Here is a 23,854-nt window from a genome sequence, read left to right on the forward strand (position 1 = left end):
CAAGCTCCCACCGATTTCCTGAATGAGGAACCAGTGCCAAGAACTCTTAACATCGTGGGGTTTCTTCTGTCACCGGACCCATCCTCTTTGTCTTCACCCCAATGCCCCTTACTGTCTGATTCCTGGGAAACATTCACTGGACACTGAGGAAATAACGAAGGGCAAGGGCCATTGGGAGCCTGGGTGGCATTGTGGTTTCTCGATAGGCTGTGATCTACAGGGTGGGCAGTTAGACACGGGGCTTTTTAACCCCGGAAAGAGTGACAGTCTCTGAAACTCAGAGGTTCCACCCTGTCCTATAGGGTCACTGTGAGCGTCACCCAAAGTTCAGGGCACACTGACTGGAATTCACTCTGGCGATAGGAATGCCTGCTGACAGCACCTCCCTGAGGATCATTCCAGCGAGTGGGTTGGGGTGGCAGAGAGAGGAGAAAGGCACCTCTGGGTGGGAGGAGGTTCAGGGGGGCTGGGGCTTCCCAGAGTCGCTGGAACAAAGGAAGCTGGTTCCAGGAGCCTCCAGAGCCCTCAGCTGGGCGGCGGCTCAGGCATCCTGGAGGCCAGGAGGAAAGCTCCTTCCCATTGCCATCACCAACGCCGCTCCTAAGAGGCAACTGGGCCGTGCTTGCGTGGGGAAGGGGCTCTCTAACCCACACACCCTGCCAGCGCAGGTGAGGGCCAGGGCGCACGTCAGGGTAAGCTCCAGCGATTCAGATAAAAGCAGAAGCCATGACCGGCCTGGCAATTAAAGCAATTTTCCATTCCTCCCCAGCGCTAGGCAGCTGCCCAAGTCTAGGGAAGTTTGCATCACCCAGATTTCAGGGTGCTGAGTGTCAGAGCCCTGCACCCCACCCGTCCCTGCACCCATGTGAGTGCACGGAGGGCTGAAGTTGGTCTAGTAATTACCCTTGGCAGCGTTACCGTGAAAGGGAAGATCTGGGAGTTGGCAATGTGGCGCATAAACAGACTTTTATGTGAGTAATTAGGCCAGCTTCAAGCATCTGCTGGAGCCTCTTTAATCAAACTCCTGATTACAGTTACCAGCGAGAGCCCCAACGCTTCCGCAAACTTCTAAGGCTGCCTGTGGGCTGCGGGTATTTGAACACGTCTTCTTTGATATCCTCTGCTTATCTTTTTTTACCCATTTCTTCCTGGTCTTCAAATCCTTTCGGGGAACTCAGGATGACCCAGGCCGCGAGTGAAAAGAAGCGTGCAGGCGTGTGCACACAAATGTTTTACAGACAGACAGCCTCGAAGGCAGGAGACAGTTTTATGAGGGAAGTCCATAACTGCAGGGTGTTATGTGGGGGTTCACCGCCACTGGATGGGCTCTGCAGCCCCCCGACGTGGCCACTTGATGCCAATCGGGAGCCAAGTCAGGCTGGAAGGGCATCTCAGTTTCCGCTGGGACCGTGATGAGCAAATTCTCCGGTGCCCAGCCGCAAGGCCCCGCGGCAAACTTTGCTGAAACCTTCATACACGATTACAGTGCAAATGAACCTCTCGTGGCAGAGATCATCTGAGGACTTGCTGCAAAGCCATTTCTGCCCGAGGTTTTCCAAACGGAAGCCGTAGGCTCTAAAGGAGATGCTTCAATCGCAAGCTTGCTTTCTCTGGAAACCTGCTGTCATGTGGGGAGGAACGTTTCTTTGTAACGAGTGACCTTTGAAGTTTCAGATCTCTGGCTCCTGGTCAGCATCAGTGCACTGCCTGCGAAGCTTTCCCCGTCAAACCCTGGCCGGCCGCTGTTTCTGCTGTGGGTGGTGGGGCAGTCAGGAATGGCTAATGAGCTGGCAGAACAGCACAAGGCCACGGATTTTTTTTTAATCGTTTCGTTGGGGGAGCGTACAGCTCTTATCACAATCCACGCATCCATCCATTGTGTCAAGCACATCTGTACCTGTTGCCATCCTCCTCCTCCTCAAAACACCTCCTTTCTACTTGAGCCCTTGGTACCAGCTCATTTTCTCCCTCCCTCATGGACCCTTGATGATTTATAAATTATTTTTTTCATGTCTTACATCGACTGATGTCTCCCTTCACCCACTTTTCTGTTGTCTGTCCCCCAGGAAGGGGGTTATAGGTAGGTCATTGTGATCGGTTCCCCCTTTCTCTCCCCACCTTCCCCTTACCCTCCTGGTATTGCTACTGTCATTATTGGTCCTCAGGGGTTTATCTGTCCTGGATTCCCTGTGTTTCCAGCTCTTATCTGTACCAGTGTACATGTTCTGGTCTAGCTGGATTTGTAAGGCAGAATTGGGATCATGACAGTGGGGGGAGGAAGCATTAAGAAATAGAGGAAAGTTGTATGTCTCCTCCTTGCTATAGTGCACCCTGACTGGCTCGTCGCCCCCTAAAATGACATTCTTGATGACATTAATCTTTCCCGCCTAGCGGGATGTTCCTGGCTGGTCCAGGTGCGAGGACTTTTGTTTTCTTTGTACTGAGGTGGAATCTACATGAGAAGGTTGTAGTAAGTCTCTGCTTCAAGTGTGCTTTCAGCATGCAAGCCGTTCTCATCTGCCTATTGGAGGCTGTTGATGAGGCTTCCTCCAACCCCGATGCCCCTTACTTCACATTTCTTGGATTACCTGCTCATCACGGAGATTGGATAGGGACGGTGAAATATACAACCCCGGCACACACCTTTCCTGTTCTTAAACCGTGCAGTTGTCTCTTTGCCCTGTTTGAACAAGGCCTATTTTTGTACAGGTTCTGCACAATGAAGTGTTCTGGAATCCCCATTCTTCTCCGTGCCATCCAAAATTTGTTATGACGCACACTAATGATGCCTTTGCCTCCTCAGGAAAGCACAGCCAAACATCTTTCTGGGATTCTCTGCTTTCAGCCACGATCCACCTGACATCAGCAATGCTAGCCCCCTCCTTCCACATCCTCTTCTGAATCGGGCTTGAATTGCTGGCAGTTCCCTGTCAAGGGACTGCGGCAACCTTTAAAAAAATGATCTTCAACGAAATTGTATTTGTGTTCAACAGAACCATGTCCAGTTGTCTTCAGGTGCTGAGAAGAATCCTGCGCTCATAAGGCCCCACTGGGAGTTGGCCACACTCTTTGGACTCAGGATGGAGGCCTCTTGGTTCTGGACTTCAGCACCACCTTCCAGGCTCCTTGGCTTTGGGTCAATCCTCCAAGTTCATCTGAGAGGCAAGCCAATATCCTCTGTCTCCCCAGGGCCCCTTGGAACATGGCGACCTGCCCCTTCAGCTTTGGGCAGAGTCCTCCTCCCCTCTCCCCGCCCGTCCTGTCAGCCCCACACTGGGCCAGTTGGTGAAGATGATTCATTGAGCCAAGGAGCGAGTGCTTGCGAGGGAGGCTGGGCTGCAGGTTTCCATGGGTTTCCGAGGAGAGCGCTTTACCTCCAGGACTGTCTCCTGCTTGTCGAATCCCTTGAGGCAGGCAGCATTCTTCCACTCTCCCCTTCGGCCTAGCTGTTGGGTCTTTTGCTGCGGTAGATGGTTCGATTCATCAGTCACAGACTTTATCTGTTTAGCCAAACGCTGGGCAGCCGCACCCTGGCGGGACACTCTAGGTCACTGGTCCTTCGTGTGCAGGACAGATTTTTCCAAATCTTTAAGGGTCTTTTTTCCCTTTTCATTTCATTTTGCCCAGTTCATTTTTAATCTGTCTCTTTCCTCTTGCGTTTACCAAGTGGCTAGGAAAAAGACCACACGGGCCCTGTAAGACCTGCTGAGCCATCTTAGGCGGAGTGCCAAACGCTCTACCTTCCCAAGTTCCACCAAAACCATGGACGCCATTCAGACAAGTCCTTTGCCACGGCACTGAAAGGACCACCCTTCCTCCACTGTTTAATTGTGTGTTCAACATCTTCTTTTAAAGCCTTACCAGAAGCCCATGGAACACACCCCGTTTAGCGACATTCTGCACGATGATAAGACTTGGTCTCTAGCCTTCCTCAGTTCCTTTTGAGCCCTGAGCAGAATTTCCCCAACACCCACAATTCTCCCAGCCGACGTTCCGTTATTCTCACTGCCACCGAGTCGATGGCAACTCAGATCGACCCTACAGGACAGAGTAGCATTGCCCCCGTGGGCTTCTGAGCCTGTAACTATGGGAGCAGAAAGCCTAACCTTCTCCCAAGGAGGGGCTGGTGGGTTCAAACTGCTGACCTGGTTTACGGCCCATTAATCACCTTAAAATTCTCCCAGCACTCCCCATTTAGCCAGCTCGAACACCCGTCCTATGCTGTGGATTTGTTAGAGCAGCAACTCACGTCTTAGTACCAAACCTGCCAGCGTTCTCTCGAGCTGCTGTAACAGAATCACTGCAAGTGGGCCGCTCTCACAAAGGGGGTCTATGTTCCTGCGCTTTATTCAGGAGGCTGAAGTTTGAATCCAGGGTGCGTGCTCTAGAACAGGCTTTCTGTCTCTGTTGGCTTGGGAGGAAGGTCCCAGTCTCTTCTGAGCTTTGGCTCCTGGGTGATTGATCTTCATGTGGCCTGGCATCTGACACCTCCTGCCTTGCCCTCTGTTCCCTTTGCTTGTCCCCCAAACCTCAACCAAACTCCCTGCCATTGAGACAATTCTGACCCACAGTGACCCTACAGGATAGCTCAAAGTGTCCCCCGTGGGTTTCCTAGGCTGTAACTCTTGCTGTGCTCTTTAAAAATAAAATATTTTGTAAGAGATTGAATTAAGATACACTGGTCATGTCTCTGTAACATAATAAAGATAGCTCCTCCACACATGAGTGGAGCCCTGGTGGGGTAGTAGTTACGAGTTGGGCCACAATACACAAGGTCGGCAGTTCGAAACCACCAGAAGCTTCTCGGGAGAAAGACTGGGCTTTCTACTCCCTTACACAGTTACAGTTTTGGAAAGCCACCGTGGGTCGCTGAGTCAGCAGTAACGTGATGGCAGTGAGTGTCCTCAGATGGGATTAGCATCACAAGGCCAGAGGTGAGAACTAACAATATCTATTTTGGGGGGAGACACTCATGCTGTCATAGTGACCTACTGTTGCTTCATACGTGCCTGTTTCTCTAAGGCTCTTCCACTTGGACTCCTTTCTGAACTGAGCGTTTTTTTCTAGGGAAGACACATTTCCTTTCCCTCAGGATGCCTCTTTCTTTGCTGGTTAGAAACCAACGAGCAAACAAAAAACGCACAGAGAGAAGCTGGTGGCTCACGTCAGCGGGTGCAGACCACCCATCACTTCAGCTCTGAAACGAAAGGCCCTCTGTCCTCTGTCCGTCTTGGCTGGCCCAGAGGGACGACCCCTGCTTACCTTGGACACGAAACACTCAGCGATGGCCACAGGGTCACTGTCGCAGCTTTCCAAATCGTGCAGCAGTTCACTAACGAAAACAAGCAACAAGAACCAGGAAGGGTGAGATTGCACTTCTACAGCCAAGGAAACCTTACAGACCTGACAAATCTAGCGGTGTCTGAGCTACTTACAAGGTAGCATATTTCATGGTACTGCTCAGGTACCTGTGGCTGCTGTATCGAGGCTTAGACAAGGGACTTGCCTGAGTCAGACAGTCAGAGGGACATGAGCAGAGGTTGGACCAGTAAGCCACCTCTCCCAGCGATAAACCCTGTCACAGGTATCCCTGGGTGGTATGTGCTTGGCTGTCAGTGAAAATGTTGGAGGGTTGAGCCCACTCAGAGGGAGCTCGAAAGAGAGGCCTGGGCAATCTTCTGATGATGCCAGAGCTCTGGTCCTCTGGCTCAGGGTGGTAGCCGAGGGCAACGAAAACTGGTCCGGGTTTTGTTTGTTTTTTTTTTGTTGTTGCTGTTTACATTCATTAAAAAAAAAAACATTTTATTAGGGGCTCATACAACTGTTATCGCAATCCATACACACATCAATTGTGTAAAGCGCCTTTGTACTTCATTCTCAAAACATTTTCTCTCCACTTAAACCCCCGACATTAGGTCCTCATTTGTCCCCTCCCTCCCCACTCCCCTTCCCTCACGAGCCCTTGATAATTTATAAATTGTTATTTTGTCATATCTTGCCCTGTCCGACGTCTCCCCTCACCCACTTTTCTGTTGTCCATCCCCCAGGGAGGAGGTCACATATAGTCCCTTGTAATCGGTTCTCTCCTTCCTACCCACTCTCCCTCCACCCTCCCTGTTTCGCCACTCACACCACTGGTCCTATAGGGCTCATCTGCCCTGGATTCCCTGTATTTTCAGTTCCTATCTGTACCAGTGTACATCCTCTGGTCTAGCCAGACTTGCAAGGTCGAATTCGAGTCATGGTAGTGGGAGCGGGGAGGAAACATTTAGGAACTACAGGAGAGTTGTATTTCTCATCGTTGTTACATTGCACCCTGACTGGCTCGTCTCCTCCCCGAGACCCATCTGGCAAGGGGATCTCCAGTGGCCTACTAATGGGCTTTGGGTCTCCACTCCGCACTCCCCCCATCATTCACTATGGTAAGATTTTTTGTTCTGATGATGCCTTACACCTGATCCCTTCGACACCTCGTGGTTGCATAGGCTGGTGTGCTTACTGTTTATCATTCTTTTAAGTAACTAGACACTTACTCCTTCGTGAGGATGTACCACAAATGTCCTAACTAACTTCTCACTGTTGGGCAAAATGATCTAAGTAGGACTTCTGGGCCAAAGGAAATGTTAATATACTCCCAAACTGTACTCCGTATTAAGTGGTAGTAGTACATCTTTTAGTACTTTATGCATTGGTTTTAAATGCCTATGGTCTGCGTGTGGAATAAAAATGAAATGCTTCTACAGGAATTATGATCAAAACCAGCAGTTCCGCTCAGCATACTTCCCGCAGAAGGACTGCCGTGGGCGACTTGTTTCAGCGGTTTTGCTGTTTCTGCCGCACGCAGGCCCCTATTTCTGAGCAGCCAACACTGCCTTTTCCTTGTTGTTTTAGATGCTACTCACTTCTTCATTCCTTCACACTGTCTCTCCCCGCATGGGCTCACTATTATGAAATTTGATCAGATTACAACTCCTCCGTGCTCACATTTTTCAGATGATGTAAATATGACTCCCAGCTGAGCTCAGGCATGTACCATGATCCTATTTCCTCTTGTACAACTTTCTGTTCCCAGAGTTTACGTTTTCACATTTCTTTGCTCTGTGTTTCAGCACACACCGCTCATTGATCATTAAGCACACAGCGCTCTTTGTACTAGAAGTGATCCTAGCATCTCACTGTGATCCAACCTTCAATAGCCCATCAACCACATTTCTTCTCGATGGCCTTTTCCGGGTGTCCTCTGTTCTAGGCCCATACTAGACAGTGCTCTGCAGGCCTGCTGGCCTGTCCTCAGGGCCACATTGAGAGCCCTTCTCTACCCTAGGGCCAGACACTTGTTTCCTAGAGAACAGGCGGGCTGTGCTCCCTCCTCGGGAGACGATGACCCAGCTGGCTCTCTCATCAAGGCAGTGACATGGACAGCCATAAGAAGACCAAACCAGTCGCTGGTGCACTGTCCCCCTCAGGGCAACCCTATGTCTACAGGAGGGGCGTTTTCTGAGTCTTCGTGTTCCAGAATGTTCTCCCTGCTCTCTTGGTAATGTCAGCAGAAGTAGAATGCTGTGTGGGAAGTCCTTTTCTCAGAGTATTTAGGGGACCATCTGCTGTTTCATAAGTTCCAATGGTGCTATTTAGAAAGTCCAATGCCATCCTGATCATGTTCTGTGTAACCCAGTTTTTATTTATTTTTTAAATTCTAGAAACGTTTAGTCTCTTCCTTGCTACCGTCATACCACAATGTGATAATAGCTGCAGGGTGGGTCTTTATTCATGGACTGAGCCAAATTGGGGTGGGGAGGGGGAGGGAAAGCTCTCTGTGTCTTGGTAATTTTTAAGTGTGTAAGGGACACTGAAAACTGGGCAGTAAAGAACATGCTGCTAAACAGGAAAGGCTGAGGCTGTCGGGAGTCCATCTGACTTGCAGCCACTCTCAGTGCTCGCGGAAGCAGCCCTCCAGATGACGTATTGCACTGGGCGAACCTGCCGCACAGACCTCTTTGAAGTGCTGAAGTGTGGAAACGATGTACTTTGCGGTCTAAGGTGTGCCAAGCCTGAGCCCTAGTATTTTCAATCCCCTCGTCTGCATGTGACAGCTGTGGACAAGGAGTAAGGGAAAGAGGAGAATCACTGCACTTGGATTATGGTGCAGACTAGTAACAGTGCCCCAGAGTACCCAAAGAACAAGCATATCTGTCTTGGAAGAAGTGCAGCCAGCAGGCTCCTTTAGAAGCTAAGATGGTGAGACTTTAACACATGCTTTGGACATTTTATCAGGTGTCCTAGTTATATAACCATTTGTCAATTTGAGAGGATTAGGAGTGAGGCAGTAGAGTCTGGCCTGTCCAGCAGGTGATGGCCAAGGAGGCCTCTGTGTTGACATGGCCTTCTCCTGAGGATTCTGGGAACTCCGGTATTCCTCCTTGGAGGCAGGAGACCCACTCATTCTCTCTTCCTCTCTCTCAACTCACTCCCTGAGACACATCTCTGTGGAAAAGACACATGGGGAGAGGCTGATGGAGCCAGACCTCTGGAGCCAGAAAAGCCACGTGAAGATCCATGCCAGCACTGAGATGCTTACAATGCCACTGGATCCACAAGACTTCCCACCCTCTGGCCTGTGATCTTCCTGCATTTAGAGTCATTGCATGTGTTCTATGAGTCTGTAGAGGACTTTATAGATTGGTATCAGACATATGGGCTAATACTGGACTTATGGACTTGATCTGGACTGGGCTGGGATATTTTCTCAATATTCAACTGCTCTTGTATATACAGCTCTTTCTTATACACATATGAGGGTCCATGAATTTGTTTCTCTAGTGTGGGGGGAGGTTAGATGCTTACAGACATCCTCCCTGATGTTAGTCGCCAGGCTACATGGTAGGCCCCGCTCCCTGCTGTTCAAGGACAACAGACAGGCCCGCAGCCATTGATTTGGTTCCTATAGGTGGAGCTCACACTATGCCGATAATGGTCTCTATCAGTTGAGCCAGGGAACAGATCAAATGGGTTCTGTGACATCCAAAGTTAGGCTGCCATCCTGTATCTAGGATCTGCCCATCTTGCCACATGTATACCCCCAATCCCTCCTCTTCCTATTGCGTGGATACCCCTAGATCACCCCCTCCCATTACTGCATTACCTATAGCACAACCCCTTCCTGTGACGTATGTCTTCACCTGTAATTAGGGGGCTTGCCTGTCCCCAGAGAATATAAAAGCCTTGGATAGCATTAAATATCTCTCTCTCTCTCCACGTGGACCACCAAGCAGGGCTGAGGTGAGCACTGCTACCATGAATTGTGTCTGACTCCATTATTTCAACATCTCTCTTCTATCTCTCATGCTCTCTATGACTTTACTATAATCTTTACTTATTATCGCTGTACAATTGCACCTACTGGACCCGTGATGATGTGCTAGGGGCTGGCTTCCCCTTGCACTCTAGTCTAGCTGGACTGACACATTAGGAGAGACCAGTCCCTGGAAAAGGATATCCTGGTTGGTAGAGAGTCAATGAAAAGGAGGAAGATCCTCAGTGAGATGGACTGACACAGTGGGTGCAACAATGGGCTCAAACGTATCCACTTTCAGGGCTGGGCAGTCTTTCGTTTGTTTTGTTTTGCGTGGGGTGGCTGTGAGTCAGAACTGACTTCATACCACTTAACAACAACAACCACAACACAACCAACGTGGAAAGAGTCCTTTTGCCGTAGTGGGTTACACTCTGGGCTGTTAACCACAGGTCGGCAGTTTGATCCCATTAGCAGCTCCCAGGAGAAAGAAGAGGCTGTCTGCTTCTGCGAAGATTTCTAGCCTCAGAAACCCGCAGAGGCAGTTTTATGCTGTCCTCTGGAGTCACTCTGAGTGGGAATCCATAAAATAGCACTGTGTGTGTTTGTTTTAAGACACAGTGACCTTGTCTTTGGTGGTGCCATAGCTGAGCTAAATGCCAGAAGGTTGTTGGTCTGAACCCACTGAGAGGCATCTCAGAAGGCAGGTGGAATTATGTGCTTCCAAAAGGCCACGGGCTTGACAACAACACAGTTTTAGTCTGGACATAGGAGGGAAGAACTGACTTGAAGTCAGCGAACAAGACAAAGGGGCCCTGGTGGCTCCGTGGGTTAAGTGTTGGGCTGCTAACAGCAAGATTAACTGTACCAACCCCACCCCTGCTCTGCCCCTTGGCAGAAAGATGGAGGCTCCTGGGCCCCATAAAGATTCACTGGCTTGGAAGCCCTAAGCAGCAGCTCTATTCTGTCCTAAACGGTGTCTATCAGCCAGTATGGACTCAAGGTTGATGGATCTGGTCTGGGGTTTTAACAAAGGGGGGAGAGGGATCTGGTAGCTCAGTGGGACAAGCATCAGGCTGCTAATCGAAAGGTGGGCAGTTCAAACACACCAGCTGCTCTGTGGCTACAAGATAGTCTCTTATTGCCAAGGATTTGACTAATGCCAATGGTTTGAGACTTTTCTTTCCTCTTCCTCCCGCTGTTACGTGTGTGTCTGCCAAGTTCCTGCTTCTGATCATCTTGGCTTCTGAGGTTCGAGCTAGAGGCTCTCCTTGAATATCTGGGACTCTCCATCTGTCCTTCCGCATCTGAGGGGCAGACACCCCAAATGTCCATTACGGAGCATGGTCCTGTTCTCATCCGAGCTTCTGCACATGAGCCGTCTTCACACGGCTTGGAGGCTGTCTTCCCCAGGGCTGCTTCTCCAGCTGCCTGGTTTGATTTCTTTCCTATCTCAAAAGAGGAGCCTTGGGGGCAAAGAGGTTACATATTGGGCTGTAATCTGCAAGGTCAGTAGTTTGAAACCACCAGCCACTCTGTGGGAAAGACAGGGCTCTCTATTCCCATAAAGAGTTACTGTCTCGGCAACTCACAGGGGCACTTTTACCCTGTCCTATAGGGTCACTATGAGTTGGCATCCTCTTGATGGCAGTGAACTTGGAGTTTCTGGTGATCTCAAAAGCAATGGACTCAATAGACAACCTTCCCTAATCTCTTTAACATCACAGAGACAACCCATGAGATTATGAGCCCAGGCATAGAGGCTAGGATTTATAACATATGCATGTATTATGAACAGGGGACCCAGTTCAATGGATAGTGATTCCTTCCTTTTGTTTATCTTCAGAAAGAGGGGTGTGAGTACATTACAGACAGCTGAGGTCTAATCACTGTGACCTGACCATTGGACTCAGAATAGAATCATTCTAGAAACCTAGAAAACTAGAAATCGTTCTAGGAACATAGATATAGAAATACTCAATGCCGAGCAGCCAGTGTCTCCCACCTCCGTTGGTTTTGTGTCGAGTCCTTTCAACAGAAATCCTCTATCTGAACATCAGCGGATTTTGACCAGGATCCCTCAGGTTCCTTCTCCTAAGTCAACAGACAAATGCTGTCAATTTCCCACGCGCTACATTCTATGTCGTCACGCTCTGTGTCAGGGCTGTCATGCCATCTTGAGTTGACTTCCTGCCCAGGAGGAAGTGTCTTGGAGAAGCCGCCCAGCTCCAGGTACACTGGCCTCTGTGAATAAGTGATTGTTCCCCAATGCTCCGGAATGCCAACACTGGGCGGGGATGCAGCCCACGCCTGGAAGATGAGCTAAGCCCGAGTGGGAGGTGGCTCGCCTCAGGGCCACAGCTGGGACTGGTATCAGGCCTCTTGAGTCCACTCCTGTGCCCTACTTAGACAATGATGGGAAGATCCAATGATCAGGAAACTTGACAGCTAGCTTCGGCACCGGTGTCTTCAACACGGTGCTGTCGACCCGAGATGTCCAGTTTGAATCACCTGCCCAGCTCTCCTCTACAGAGCTTCCCTAAAACTCTGATGAGCCGATGGAAAATGGGAAGAGAGAGGAGACACTCATGGGGCCTCTTTCGGGCACCTGTCATCAGGCTGTCATCCTAACACAGCTGTCTTACCCATCCGGTTTGCGCTTTGTTTCTTTGCTCCTTGTTAGCTGCTACTGGGTGGATTCCAACTCGCAGTGACCCGATGTTGAACAGAATGAAACACTGTCCACCCTGTGTCATCCTTACAACATCCTTGCTGTTGAAGACCTGCAGCAAGATGGACTGACAGCAGCTGCAACACTGGGCCCTTCATTTAGCAAGCATTTCTTGAAGTCCCTCGTGTCAGGCATTGCCACTGTAGGCGCGGAGAGAATGCGGCTCGAGAAGGTGGACAAAGGTCCCGCACTCTGGCACCTAGTTCTGATCAAGGCTGATTAACATTAGTCAGTGTATAAACAAACAGCTCTACCACCTTTGACTAAGAGATATAAAGGAAATAAAGAGGCCCATGCCATAGAGAAGGGATCCTGGAGACAGGCTGGGTTAGCCATTGAGATGCTCACAGCAAGCAAGCTTCATGGTTCGGACCCACCAGTTGCTCTAGGACAGTGGCTCTCAACCTTCCTCATGCCGCCACCCTTTCATACAGTTCCTCAAGTGGTGGTGACCCCCAACCATAACATTATTTCATTGCTACTTCATCACTGTCATTTTGCTACTGCTATGAATTGGGTGACCCCTGTGAAAGGGTTGTTTGTCTCCCACAGGGGTCATGACCCACAGGTTGAGAACCGCAGCTCTAGGAGAAAGATGAGGCTGTCTGCTCTTTCAAAGATGTATGGTGTCAGCCACCCAAAGAGACAGATCTGCATTGTCCTAGAGGGTTACTGTGATTCAGCATCAACTCGGCGGCAGTGGATTTGGTTTGGCTTTGGTTTCTGTGCTGGAGAGTAACCGAGGCAGAGTGTGGGTGGGTATGGGCAATTGTGGGACGCTCCCTGAGAAGGTGGGCTCTGTTGAGTGGGGGAGGCTTGTCTGAGAAAGTCATGAAGAACGGGGGCTGTTAGGGCAGAATGGGGTCCTGGGGTAAGAAAGGAAGCGAGTGTGGCTGGCATCTGGTAGACAAGAAGCATGAACATCCAGAAGATGACTAACTGTAAAATAACGTGCTAGGCTAGGGGGCATTGAAGTCCCTGGGCGGGACAAGTGGTGAACCTGCTTCTGAAGAGTCAGAGGTTTGAGTCCACCCGCAGGGCTGGAGCCCGACTTCAGAAAAATTAATAGTTGAAACCCCCTGACATAGAATGGTCTGCCCGGAGGTGGAGTTTACTTCAACTGGTTGGAGAGGGCAGGCACACAGGGCCAGGGGATGAGAAGGTTCTGGAAAGAGAGGGAACTGCTGCCCAGCCCTCTGGCTTGCTGTGATCTGTAGTCCATGAATCAGTTGTAAGGAAGAGAAAAACAAAACGCATGGCCCAAAGAATGTGTGGTGTTGTCTTAAGGCATGTGTTCCTTGGTGAGAAGCTTTCACTACCTCCCTCGGACGCATCCCTGGCACGGTCCTCAGCGCTCTCAAAGCGCTGTTCATTTGGTGATGAGCTGACTCACAATGGGACCATTCAGCTCAACACCACTAGACTTTCTGGAGTTTCCTACCCAGCAGCCCCTCCACAGAAACGGACTGGAAAAAGACCTGGAGCTGAACGAAAAAGTTGAGTGTATTCTGATCCATGCGGGTGATTTTAAAATACCAAGAGGTGATTTACAAATAGAAACTCAGTATGGAGCCTCGGTCCCTGTGTCTTTGCACTTGAATCCCGATGAAAGGTCCAAGTTGCAGTTCAGATATCTCTTTTCCAGTCCACGAGAGGGATGCTGGGTGAACCGGTTGGCACAGAAGGCCTGGGATTTCAGGGGGCAGGTTCAACAGGGGAAAGTGATTTCGTTCGACTGACGCCGTTTCCTGACCTCTCCAGGATTTATTCCCGAGACCTAAATTTGTGGACTGTCACAGGAACCACGAGAGATGGAGCGCCAGAGCTAGAGCTCTATAGCTAGAGAGATGACAGAGACAGACAGATGACACACGATAGACAGACAGATGACAGATAGAGAGAAGGACAGTCAGATGATAGATAGATAGATAATTTACCTACTGAAAAGCAAGCAAAAATGAAGTCTGAATCATATTCCACAACATTTCATGATGGGGAAGAGTTTGAATATGACTTTAAATTGAGTCATATACTAAAATCAAACAAAGACTCCGTAAGAAATCATATGCCAGTCTCATTTATCAACAGGCAGGGAACGGATATCTATCTCTTACGTAAAATAGTAGGGGTTATTCCCATAATGTACCGTATATGTGAATGAAGTCAGAGTGCCTTTCCATGTTAACAGATGACTGTATGAATAGAAGAAGACCTATATGCTCATTTTACTCAAGGCAGATGGTGAAGCAGCCAACAAAATTCAAGACATTCACCAAAAAATCTTAGTGGAGTCAAAAGGAATGCTTATCTCACAGGACATATGCTTGATGGCAACCTAGTTAAAACATTCCTGCCACTGTCAAAAACAATGCCAACATTCTAAGAGCAATCTCACCCGAAGCAATAAGACCAGAAAAATATGTAAGGGGTAGAAAACAAAAGTAGCACCACTCTTTACTCCCTGTAAAGGAAGACAAACAATCCTCCTGAGTTTTCAATCCTATCCTGGCCCGCCAAGGAGGCCTAGGGTGTAGCGGTCATGCACTGGGTTTGCTACCTGCAGGGTTAGCAGCTTGGACCCATCAGCTGCTCTGCGGGAGAAAGATGAGGCTCCCTACCGCCATAGAGTTATAAATTTGGAATCCTATGGGGGCAGTTCTACCCTGTCCTATAGCTTGCCTGCAGCTTGCTCAGTTGGGACCTGGTCTGCTGCCATTTTCCTCCTGGCAGGAGAGCCCCCACACCTTTATGAAGGCCGGCCGCTCCCACTGGAGTTCATTCCGCTGGCGGGTACTGACTTACCTGTTGAAGTGGTAGATGTCCTGGATGTTGCCAAAAAGGGCGGCTCGCTCCTCTTCGCCCAGAGGCAGCTTGGTTTGGTCCCTGATACAGTCCAGGTAATCCTGTGGAATCAACGAGAAGGATGCCTTCAGTAGGCCGTCCTCTCCCAGGTATCATTCAGGTGCAGCTTCTAGTCACGACTACAGTGATGTGCTACATTAACTCTGCTGTGCGAAGACAGCACCACTTTTTATTTATTTACTGAAATGCATCATTTTAGTGGGGGCTCTGACAACAATCCCTACATCAATTGAATCAAGCACATTGTTGTCATCATCATTTCCCAAACATTTTCTATTTGAGCCCTTGGTGTCACCTCTTCTTTTTCCCCCTCCCTCCCATCCCCTCCCACCCTCCAGGACCCTTGATAATTTATAAGTTATTTTTATTTTCATATTTTCCACTGTCCACTGTCTCCCTTCATTTCTGTTGTTCATCCCCGTTTGTGTGTGTGTGTATGTGATTGTATGTCAATCATTGTGATGGGTTCCCCCTTTCTCCCCCCACCTTCCCTCTGCCTTCATGGTATTGCTACTCCTATTACTGTTCCTGAGGGGTTTCTCTGTCCTGGATTCTGTATGTTAAGAGTTCATGTCTGTACCACTGTAAATGCTCCAGTCTAGCCAGATTTGTAAGGTAGAACTGGGGTCATGATAGGGGGACGGGGGAAGGAAGCATTAAAAAACTAGAGGAATGTTGTCTTTTGTCGGTGCTATATTGCACCCTGATTGAGAGCCACTTTTTATTTATTTATTAATCATTTTATTGGAGGCTTGTACAACTCATCACAATCCATCCATCCATGCATTGTGTCAAGCGCATTTGTACATTTGTTGCCATCATCATTCTCAAAACATCTTCTTTCTCTACTTGGGCTCTTGGTATCAGCTCTTCATCCCCCCCCCTCACTCTCCCTCCCTCACGAACCCTTGATAATTTATAAACTATTATTATTTTTTCATGTCTTACACTGACCACTATCTCCTTTCACCTACTTTTCTGTTGTCCATCCCCCTGGGAGGGGGTTATAGATAGATCATTGCGATTGGTTCCCCTTTCCTCCCCACACCTTCGCCTTTCCCCTCCTGGTATCGCTACTCTCAATATTGGTCCTGAGGGGTTTATCTGACCTGGATTCTCTGTATTTCCAGAGAGCCACTTTGTAATGACTGGTTACAAAACTTATCTGTAACAAAGAGAAAGAATGTGGAGTGCTTATGTAAGGAACCCCGGTGATGCTGTGGGTTAGGTTCTGGGCTAACCTGGCTGCTGGGTCAACCACGCCCAGCACCTGCTCTGTGGGGGGAAGGCGAGGCTGTTGCTCCCATGAAGCGCTGCAGTCTCAGAGATTCTCCAATAGAGGGGGGCGCTGTATATTTGGAACTGACCTGATGGCAGTGCTGTTTTTTTGTATACATTAATGTATCTGTCCCTCAAGTAGTTAGAACACCCCTAGATGCATGATATAATGGCCACGCAGACCAATTTCTATTGCAAAAAATGCACCAAAATCCATATAACCCCAACCAAACTCCCTGCCATGGAGCGGCTGCTGACTCACAGTGACCTCATAGGACAGGGCAGAACTGTCCCCGTGAGTTCCCAAGTTTGAAACCAGTCATGGGCGCAGCAAGCCCTGCCGCTCTCCTTCGGATTAGCTGGTGGTTTGGTCAGCCGCCTGATGGGTGACCACACCACCACCAGGGCTCCTCGAAAATTCACATAGCCGGGGGTGGGGGGAGGAATAAAAATTCTGAAATGTGACAAAGCTGCTGCCGAGAAAGCCTGAAAGTCAGAAAGCGATCCACTGCTGACGCACAGAACCACGGTCTTCCTCCAGGACTCGTTTATTGTTATTTTTTAAGTTGGTTCCCCCTCTTCAACAAACAAAAAGTCCCTCTAGTTCCCTTGCACGGTCAAATAGACTGGATTGAACCTGACAGCAATTGTGAGGAGGCGCAGGACCGGGCAGTGTGCGGATCTGTTGTCCATGAGGTCGCTGGGGGTCAGAACCCACCCGAAGGCCCCTAGCAACAACACCTAACAGTCCCTGTAACCGAGCCCCGGAGGTTTGATGTGCCACGTGTTCCTACGATCTGTCCCACGCGGACCTCGCCGAGCCCACCATGGGCTCCTCTGCGGGGCAGAGAGGTCTGAACTTGGACTGCTGAGGACAGGATCTGCTTGCCCTGTGCTGTGCGCTCCCAGTTCATTCCCTTGTGTCTCACCCCCCCCACCCCCAAAGCTTGACTCTGTGGAAGGCAACCCCTCCCCCAAACCCCAAAACAACAAATAAGACAGGAATAACAGCTGACATAATGACAAATGAAAAAATAAACACCATCCCCACTCTGGACTGAACTCTGCAGGATGGTGTGTGACCAAGGCGAACACAGCCTTCCGGCCTGGATGGGGTGGGGGCGTAGTCACCCTGAGACAGAGAATCCCAGCACTGCGGGCCTGGAGGATCAGACTGGGGACACACTGGGGACCATCCGCCGGATGCGCCCTGGGAGGGAGGCTGCCTTCCTTAGGACAGGGGACCGGGAAAGACCGACTGTTGCCGCAGGCAGCATGTGTGGTGAAGCTGACAGTCGGCTTAGCCTGGGGCCCCTCGAGAAGCTGCGTGACACCATGGTCACAAGGAAGACACACCAGCCACCAGAAGCTGGGGCGGGATCAGGCACGGACGGGAGTCACCACGAGGTGGGGTGGCTAACGGGGGCACAGTGGGAGGGGACGCGGGCGTGTCAGAACCATCAGGGCACCGAGTCTCACTCCTTGGATCAGAAGCCGTGTCTTTTCTCTCGGGCCAGGCGAGCGTCTCAAGAAACAAGCAGGCAGGGCTTCCGCGACGATGCCATCCACTAGCACACTATAAACGTCTTCTTTCTGATCAGCTCTGCAGTTACATCTTCTTAAGAGAGTGGTCAGTTCACTAGGAAACTGGAGTCATACGGTTTACCCACGGTTGCTGTTAAAGGCGGTCACAGCAAGGCCCATGCTCCCACGTTCACGACTGGAACAATGAGCGCTTCTGTATCTGCAGAGGATATAGGATATACCCTATACGATATAGGGGATAGTATAAAGGCCTGAAGACAAGGAGCGGGCTTCCAAACGGGTGTGGAAAAATGGATAGAAACGATACTGGAAAACTCCCCATGAACTTTTTGAAGCCCCTTCATAAAAGCTAACTTCACTGATAGCCAGAATTCAAGTATACTTCGAACAACTCATAAAATCTATACTTCCACACACACACACAAAGAGAGAAAGAAAGAAAGAAAGACGTCTGCACTGATGTGGTGGGTAGGTGGCACCGAGTCAGTTCTGCCCCATGGCGCCGCCGCCAAGTGGGACACAAGGTAACCCTGCCCAGTCCTGCGCCATTCTCACCACTGTTCCGATGCCCGAGCCCATTGCCGCAGCCACTGTGTCCATCCCTGAGGGCCTTCCTCTTTTCCACTGCCCCTCTTCTTCCACACATGATGTCTCTCGGGACCGCTGTCTCCTGACAACATGTCCAAAGTATGTACGACGACGTCTTGCTGTCCTCGCCTCAGAGGAGCACCCTGCCTGTACTTCTCCCAAGACAGATCTGCTTGGCCTCTTGACAGTCCCCACTGAAACTCCCCTTAAGTGATACACAGTTACAAAAGGATGGGCCACGGCTCACCTGGGGCCTGGGTGCTTACACGTGCCAGCCTTTCATGCTCTTTGGAGTCCCCGTCTGGTGACAGTGGATCACATGCTTGGCCATTTGCGGGACGGTGGAGGTCTGCATTCGCCTGGAGGTGCCGCGAAAGAAAGGCCTGGCCACCTGCGTCCCTCAAACCATCCACTGGAATCCCTGTGGAGGTGCGCCACTGACGTGTGTGGAGGGTTCATTGTGGAAGGATGAGATAGGAGAAGACACTCCTTCAGAAGGGATGGACTTAGACAGAGGAGGAGTTCAGAAGCAGTTCCATTTCGATGTTTTTGTTTGTCTTCTGTGATGTTACGGCAAACAGCGATCACAAAACCACCACTTGACGGAGCCTAGCTCTACGCTGACACACACGGACTGGCCAGGAGCCAGGATCAATTCGACAGCAGTGTCTCTCTGTGGCCCCAATAACTAGTTTCCCTCAATCGCCTCATCCGCATGCAAAAGCTGGGCGATTAAGGAAGTCAGGCGAGGAACCATGCAGCCCAAGTCCGGTGGCAGAAACACGAACACGCAATGGAGTGGCAGGGGAGGAAACAAGTCGGATTCACAAGAGATAGCAACCAAAAAGCTCCTCAGACGCGAGCGTGCACGTGTCAGAAGGAAGGACAGGGCAGCACAGGTTGGTAGAGAGAGGGGCACTGAAAGCCCAGGAGACCCTCCAAGAGATGGGTGGATCCACCGGCCATGACAGTGGCAGTTACATAATCTGTCAACTTGCGAAGGGGTGGAGTCTAGCCTGTCAATCAGGTCGCAGCTTGATGACCTCATTTGGAGGTGCCACCGAGATAAATAGCTCTCTGGAGTCCAGATATAGACAGGCTCTCTGCTCCCTCTAACTGCTGACAAGACAGTGGAGCTCCGCTAGAGTCCTGGTCTGGAGGAGCCATGCGGAGACCCCTGCCAGCATTGAGATGCTTCCACCGCCACTGGATCCACAAGACTTTCCACCCACTGGCCTGTGATCTGCCTGCATTCGGCGTCATTGCATGTGCTGTGTGAGTCAGAAGAGGAATTCATAGATTGGTATTGGACTTATGGACTGGGCTGGGGTGTTTCTCAGTATACAATTGCTCTTGTACATAAAGCTCTTTCTTATGCACATATGCGTGTCTAGGAGTTTGTTTCTCTAGTCACCCAGATGAACACAAACACACCAGAGGTGTTGAAGATGGAGCACGGTTGTGATCAGATGCCCTATTCGATGCTGGCCACCACCACCAGCAAGACTTCCACCGATGTTTTAAACAGACACAACACAGGCAAAACTTTGAAGGGAAAGCAGAAGAGTATAGATGGACGGAGGTCTAAAAAGTAAAATAGAATAGTGATGGGCATGCCCCAGGCCGAGGCAGAGAATGAGAGGTGGCCAGGCAATCTAATGCCTCCCCCCCAAGCTCACAGGGGAATCAGAGCCTCTGCAGTGGGGCCAACTAGCAAGCAAAGGAACAATCCACCTTTCTCGCTTCCTTTGTGAACCTTGCTCGCGGTGCAGAAACCCAATAGCAGAGTCTTCAGGCAAGGGAAGGACCGAGTTCAGGGGCTGGAAGAATTTCATCTTGAGCTAGATGAGACCGCGAACGACGGCGGACTTCCAGCAAACAGTGGCCCTGTCCAGCGGAAAGAGTTTCAAAACCCCAGAGTCCATGGTACAGAAAGATTTTACAAAGTTGCTTATTTTCCCACTATCGGTGAGAAAAATAGATGGCCGATGCCGGGCGAGAGAATTTTGAAAGCGACCCTAGAAGGCAGATCAAAGCCGTATGGCCACAGCTAGCCACCCCCCCTCCCCCACTGATGGTCATTAAGCCTTTTAAGTATGGTACTTGAACACCCACCCCTCTCTGCAAACTACTGTAGCGTGCCCTGCATTAGCAACGGCAATCATCTGCAGCCAAAATGAGAGGGTTGCAGCTCAGTGATAATAATTGTTCACTCTGGGCTCAGATGACAGGGTAAAGCCTCCGATGAAATCATTCAGAGCCTGCCACGCAGCACCGCGTGAATTTCACTGGCTTGATGTCAGCTACCCTACCGTTAACAGTCCAGGATCAATTTAAAACCTCTTAAGGGGGAAACATGGATTCTCCCAAAGAATCCAAGGTTTCAGTCTCCTTTGGGAAGGGCCAGGGTGGGGTGATCGCAACGCATCAGGAGTGTGTCGTGGTCATTCAAACCATGCTCTTTGAGGATTTCCAAGGTCCTCTCCTCCAATTATGTCCTCAAACTCCCTCCACCCACGACAGGATTTGTCCCCCTGGCCGCGTTCATCATTCCCAGGAAAGCCGGGTTTGGGAAATACCTAAGAAGCTAGGTTCGAGTTCACAAATTGCTGTCCGTAGACCGTTGGTCGGTCTGCCAACCCTTTGGGGCCTGCGGAAGGTTGGAGAGTCAGTGGATAGAAATCCCAAAGCGCATCTCAGCAGAATAGTTTTCTTTCTGTCGAGTGCAATAAGAATTCTGGGCTCCACTTTAAGCCAGCCAGGGAAAACAATCTTGGCGTGCTGCGCCCCCAGTGCGGCTGGCGTTTGCTACTCTCTGATCTGGATAACCAACCCCTGGAAGAGGCTGCAGAGAAGGGTGGCCCCAACCGGAGCGGAAGGCCTGCGGACTCTCTGGGTGGCCCGATGGTGGTGCTGGGAGCCGTCTAAGTCCAACGGGACTCATGGCGACACAAGTATAACAGAACAAAACCCGCCCACTCCTCCGGGAGCCTTACAGTTGATTCTGACTCAGGACACCTCCGGGTGTCAGAGTGGAACTGTGTTCTAGAAGGTCTGCCATGACTGGTCCGTGGGAAGGAGACCAGGTCCCTTGGAGAGGGCTGGAACGTTCCACTTTTCTTGGGGTGAAAAGAGCCAAGCACTTTACTGCTGCACCACCATGGCTGCTGCGGGCCCCTGACTGTATTGCCCCTCACCCACTTTCTCTTCCTACTCGCTAAGGGGACTAAAGAAGGGGCGTGTTAGGACTGCCGCGACTGGGTTATCCCCATACAGGGGCTGGGGGGAAACACCAGACAGCTCTGTGCTGTGCAGCGCTGCGTCCCGCCTTCCAAAGTCTTGGCAGAACGGAGGCCAACGGGGTGTCCAGGGCCCAGACCCCCAGCGAGCACTGGCCAGAAGAAAGCAGCTTTGTAACAGCTCAGGGCCAGCGAAGTGCAGCCTCTGTGGGTCAGTGGGCCCCACTAGCACTGTCCCTGTGAGTTTCTGAGACTGTTTACAACAGGAGAAAGCCCATCTTTCTCCCACAGAGTGGCTGGTAGCTTTGAGCAGCCCGACTCGTGAGCCCCTAAGCCATTACTTGTCCTCATTCTCCACGGTCAGGTCAGTGTCCCGTGGCACTTGCATGGAGGGCTGGGTCCACACTTACCTGCCCTCTATGCTGGTCTCCTCACCAGCCTCCCCTGACAGCAGTCTTGTAGTCTCTGCCTAACTTCATCATCATCATCATCATCGTCATCAGCTGGGTCACATCAGCCCCCTGACGTGTGGCGACTCCATGCACTGTTCAGTGCCAGGCCACCAACACGATGGGTTGCCTATCGGACTGTTGGGATCCACGGGGGTTTCCATGGCTGAGTCTTGGAAGAAAATCACCAGGCCTTTCTTTGTAGTCTTTCTTAGCCAGAAGCTCCACGGTGTACCCTTCAGCTTCACAGTGGCACCCAGGCCTCCGCTGGTGCTAACTGGGATTCTAGCCTGCGTCTCCAGCCTGGACAGCAGCTCTTGACGGATGCTAAAGTGGCTTCTGATCTCACTGCCCTGGCCTGTGCTTTGCTACCCCTCCCCTAGCAGCAAAGATTGTCCCCGATCGGGCCTGTCCTCTTCAATCTCTCTGAGAAAGGCAGGGAAAACCGGGTTCCTGAACTCCAGGCCTGCATAGAGCTTGAAGACAGATTTGGCAGTGGGAGAAGAGGTGAGGGTGGGTTTTGAGAAGTTTCGCTCTAAAGGGAAGGACAGTGGCTGGGTGACTAGGAAGAGATACAGGCTCCTCCATCCATTACCCATTTATCATCCATCCACCCATCATCTATTCCGCCATCATCCATTGAACCACACACCCCTCAATCCAACCATCCACCAACCCGCCCACCCATTCATCCATCACCTCATCTATCCACCCACCAATTCATTCATATATCCACCCGCTCTCCAGGGGGCGATGGCTGTTAATGGGGCATGCAGGCTTCTGGGCTAGGGGTGCATAACTACATCAACTTGTCTGCCGGCACTAGAGTTCATATGCATGGATCCTTGTTCAGTCCGCTATATTACAATGTACTTCATAAGCATTTGGGGGGGTACACACTATGTGCTTGGCCCCATGTGAAGTGGGGCTACAGAGAGACGAGCTAGAGATGACCCCTCAGGTGTTAACTGTAAGCACGTGAGGCATACAGACACGCTAAAGGCATACACTGTTCTCTGGGTGGCATAGGAGCCTGTCTGTTCCCACGAGGACTGACAGCCCCCGAAGCCCCTCTGAGCAGTTTGCAGTCCTGGGGTGGGGGTGGGGGGTCACTATGAGGAGGAACCCACCTGATAGCAGTGGGCAGGGGTGGGTTTTGGAGAGATGGCACTGCATCACAAACGGAGATGCCCCTTCCTATGTGCCCAGAGGCACTGCTTCTGAAAGACCAAACCCAAAAGCCAGCCATCAAGTCAATGCTGACTCAGAGCGAGTCTCTAGGACAGGGTAGAACTGCCCCTGTGAGTTTCAGACACTGTGACTCTTTATGGGAGGAGAAAGCTTGTCTTCCTCCCGGGGAGAGCCTGGTGGTTTCTAACGGCTGACCCTGTGGTCAGCAGCCCAGCGGCATAACCACTATGCCACCACCAGGATGACAGTCATTGAAAAGTCTGTGGAGGGCGATGCTTCTGGGAACTGACCAGATGTCAGCTGGTGTGTGTGTGTGTGTGTGTGTGTGTGTGTGTGTGTGGGAGAGAGAGAGAGAGAGAGAGAGAGAGAGAGACCTGCTCTCAGAATGACTTACACAGTGCTGTGAGATTACAGAGCACGCATTTTCAAGTGAAGAAATAAATCCTCCCTTGCTCCTCACATAAGCCACTACAGGCTGGAGAGTCCAGGTTCCTGCCTTGGCCTGCAGATGAAGTATCAGAGGTCTCCTCAGCCAGCCAAGCTCCTTCCTCGGCCACAAGGGGACCAGTGAGTGCAGCCAGGAAGCCAGCCAAGGTGAGAAGTCTCAGGCCACCCCATCAGGCTCCAACACCAGCTCAGAGGAGGATGCAGACTGCAGACCCCCTCAAGTCAGAGACCA

General features: G+C 50.7%; 1 protein-coding gene across 1 annotated transcript in view; it reads right to left on the minus strand.

Annotated features, from left to right (window-relative positions):
• PLEKHG1 (pleckstrin homology and RhoGEF domain containing G1) overlaps positions 1–23,854 on the minus strand; it is a 114,306-nt gene that overhangs the window by 45,944 nt on the left and 44,508 nt on the right. The window contains exons 3-4 of the mRNA XM_004701947.2: positions 14,826–14,926; positions 5,263–5,332 (exon numbers count right to left, since the gene is read on the minus strand). Coding sequence (XP_004702004.1) covers positions 5,263–5,332; positions 14,826–14,926 — 171 coding nt within the window. The remainder of the gene's footprint in view (positions 1–5,262; positions 5,333–14,825; positions 14,927–23,854) is intronic.

The sequence above is a fragment of the Echinops telfairi genome, unplaced genomic scaffold, assembly GCF_000313985.2.
Source record: "Echinops telfairi isolate 266 unplaced genomic scaffold, ASM31398v2 ScPeMD7_3533;HRSCAF=4204_0, whole genome shotgun sequence".
In the NCBI taxonomy this organism is placed as follows: Eukaryota; Metazoa; Chordata; class Mammalia; order Afrosoricida; family Tenrecidae; genus Echinops; species Echinops telfairi.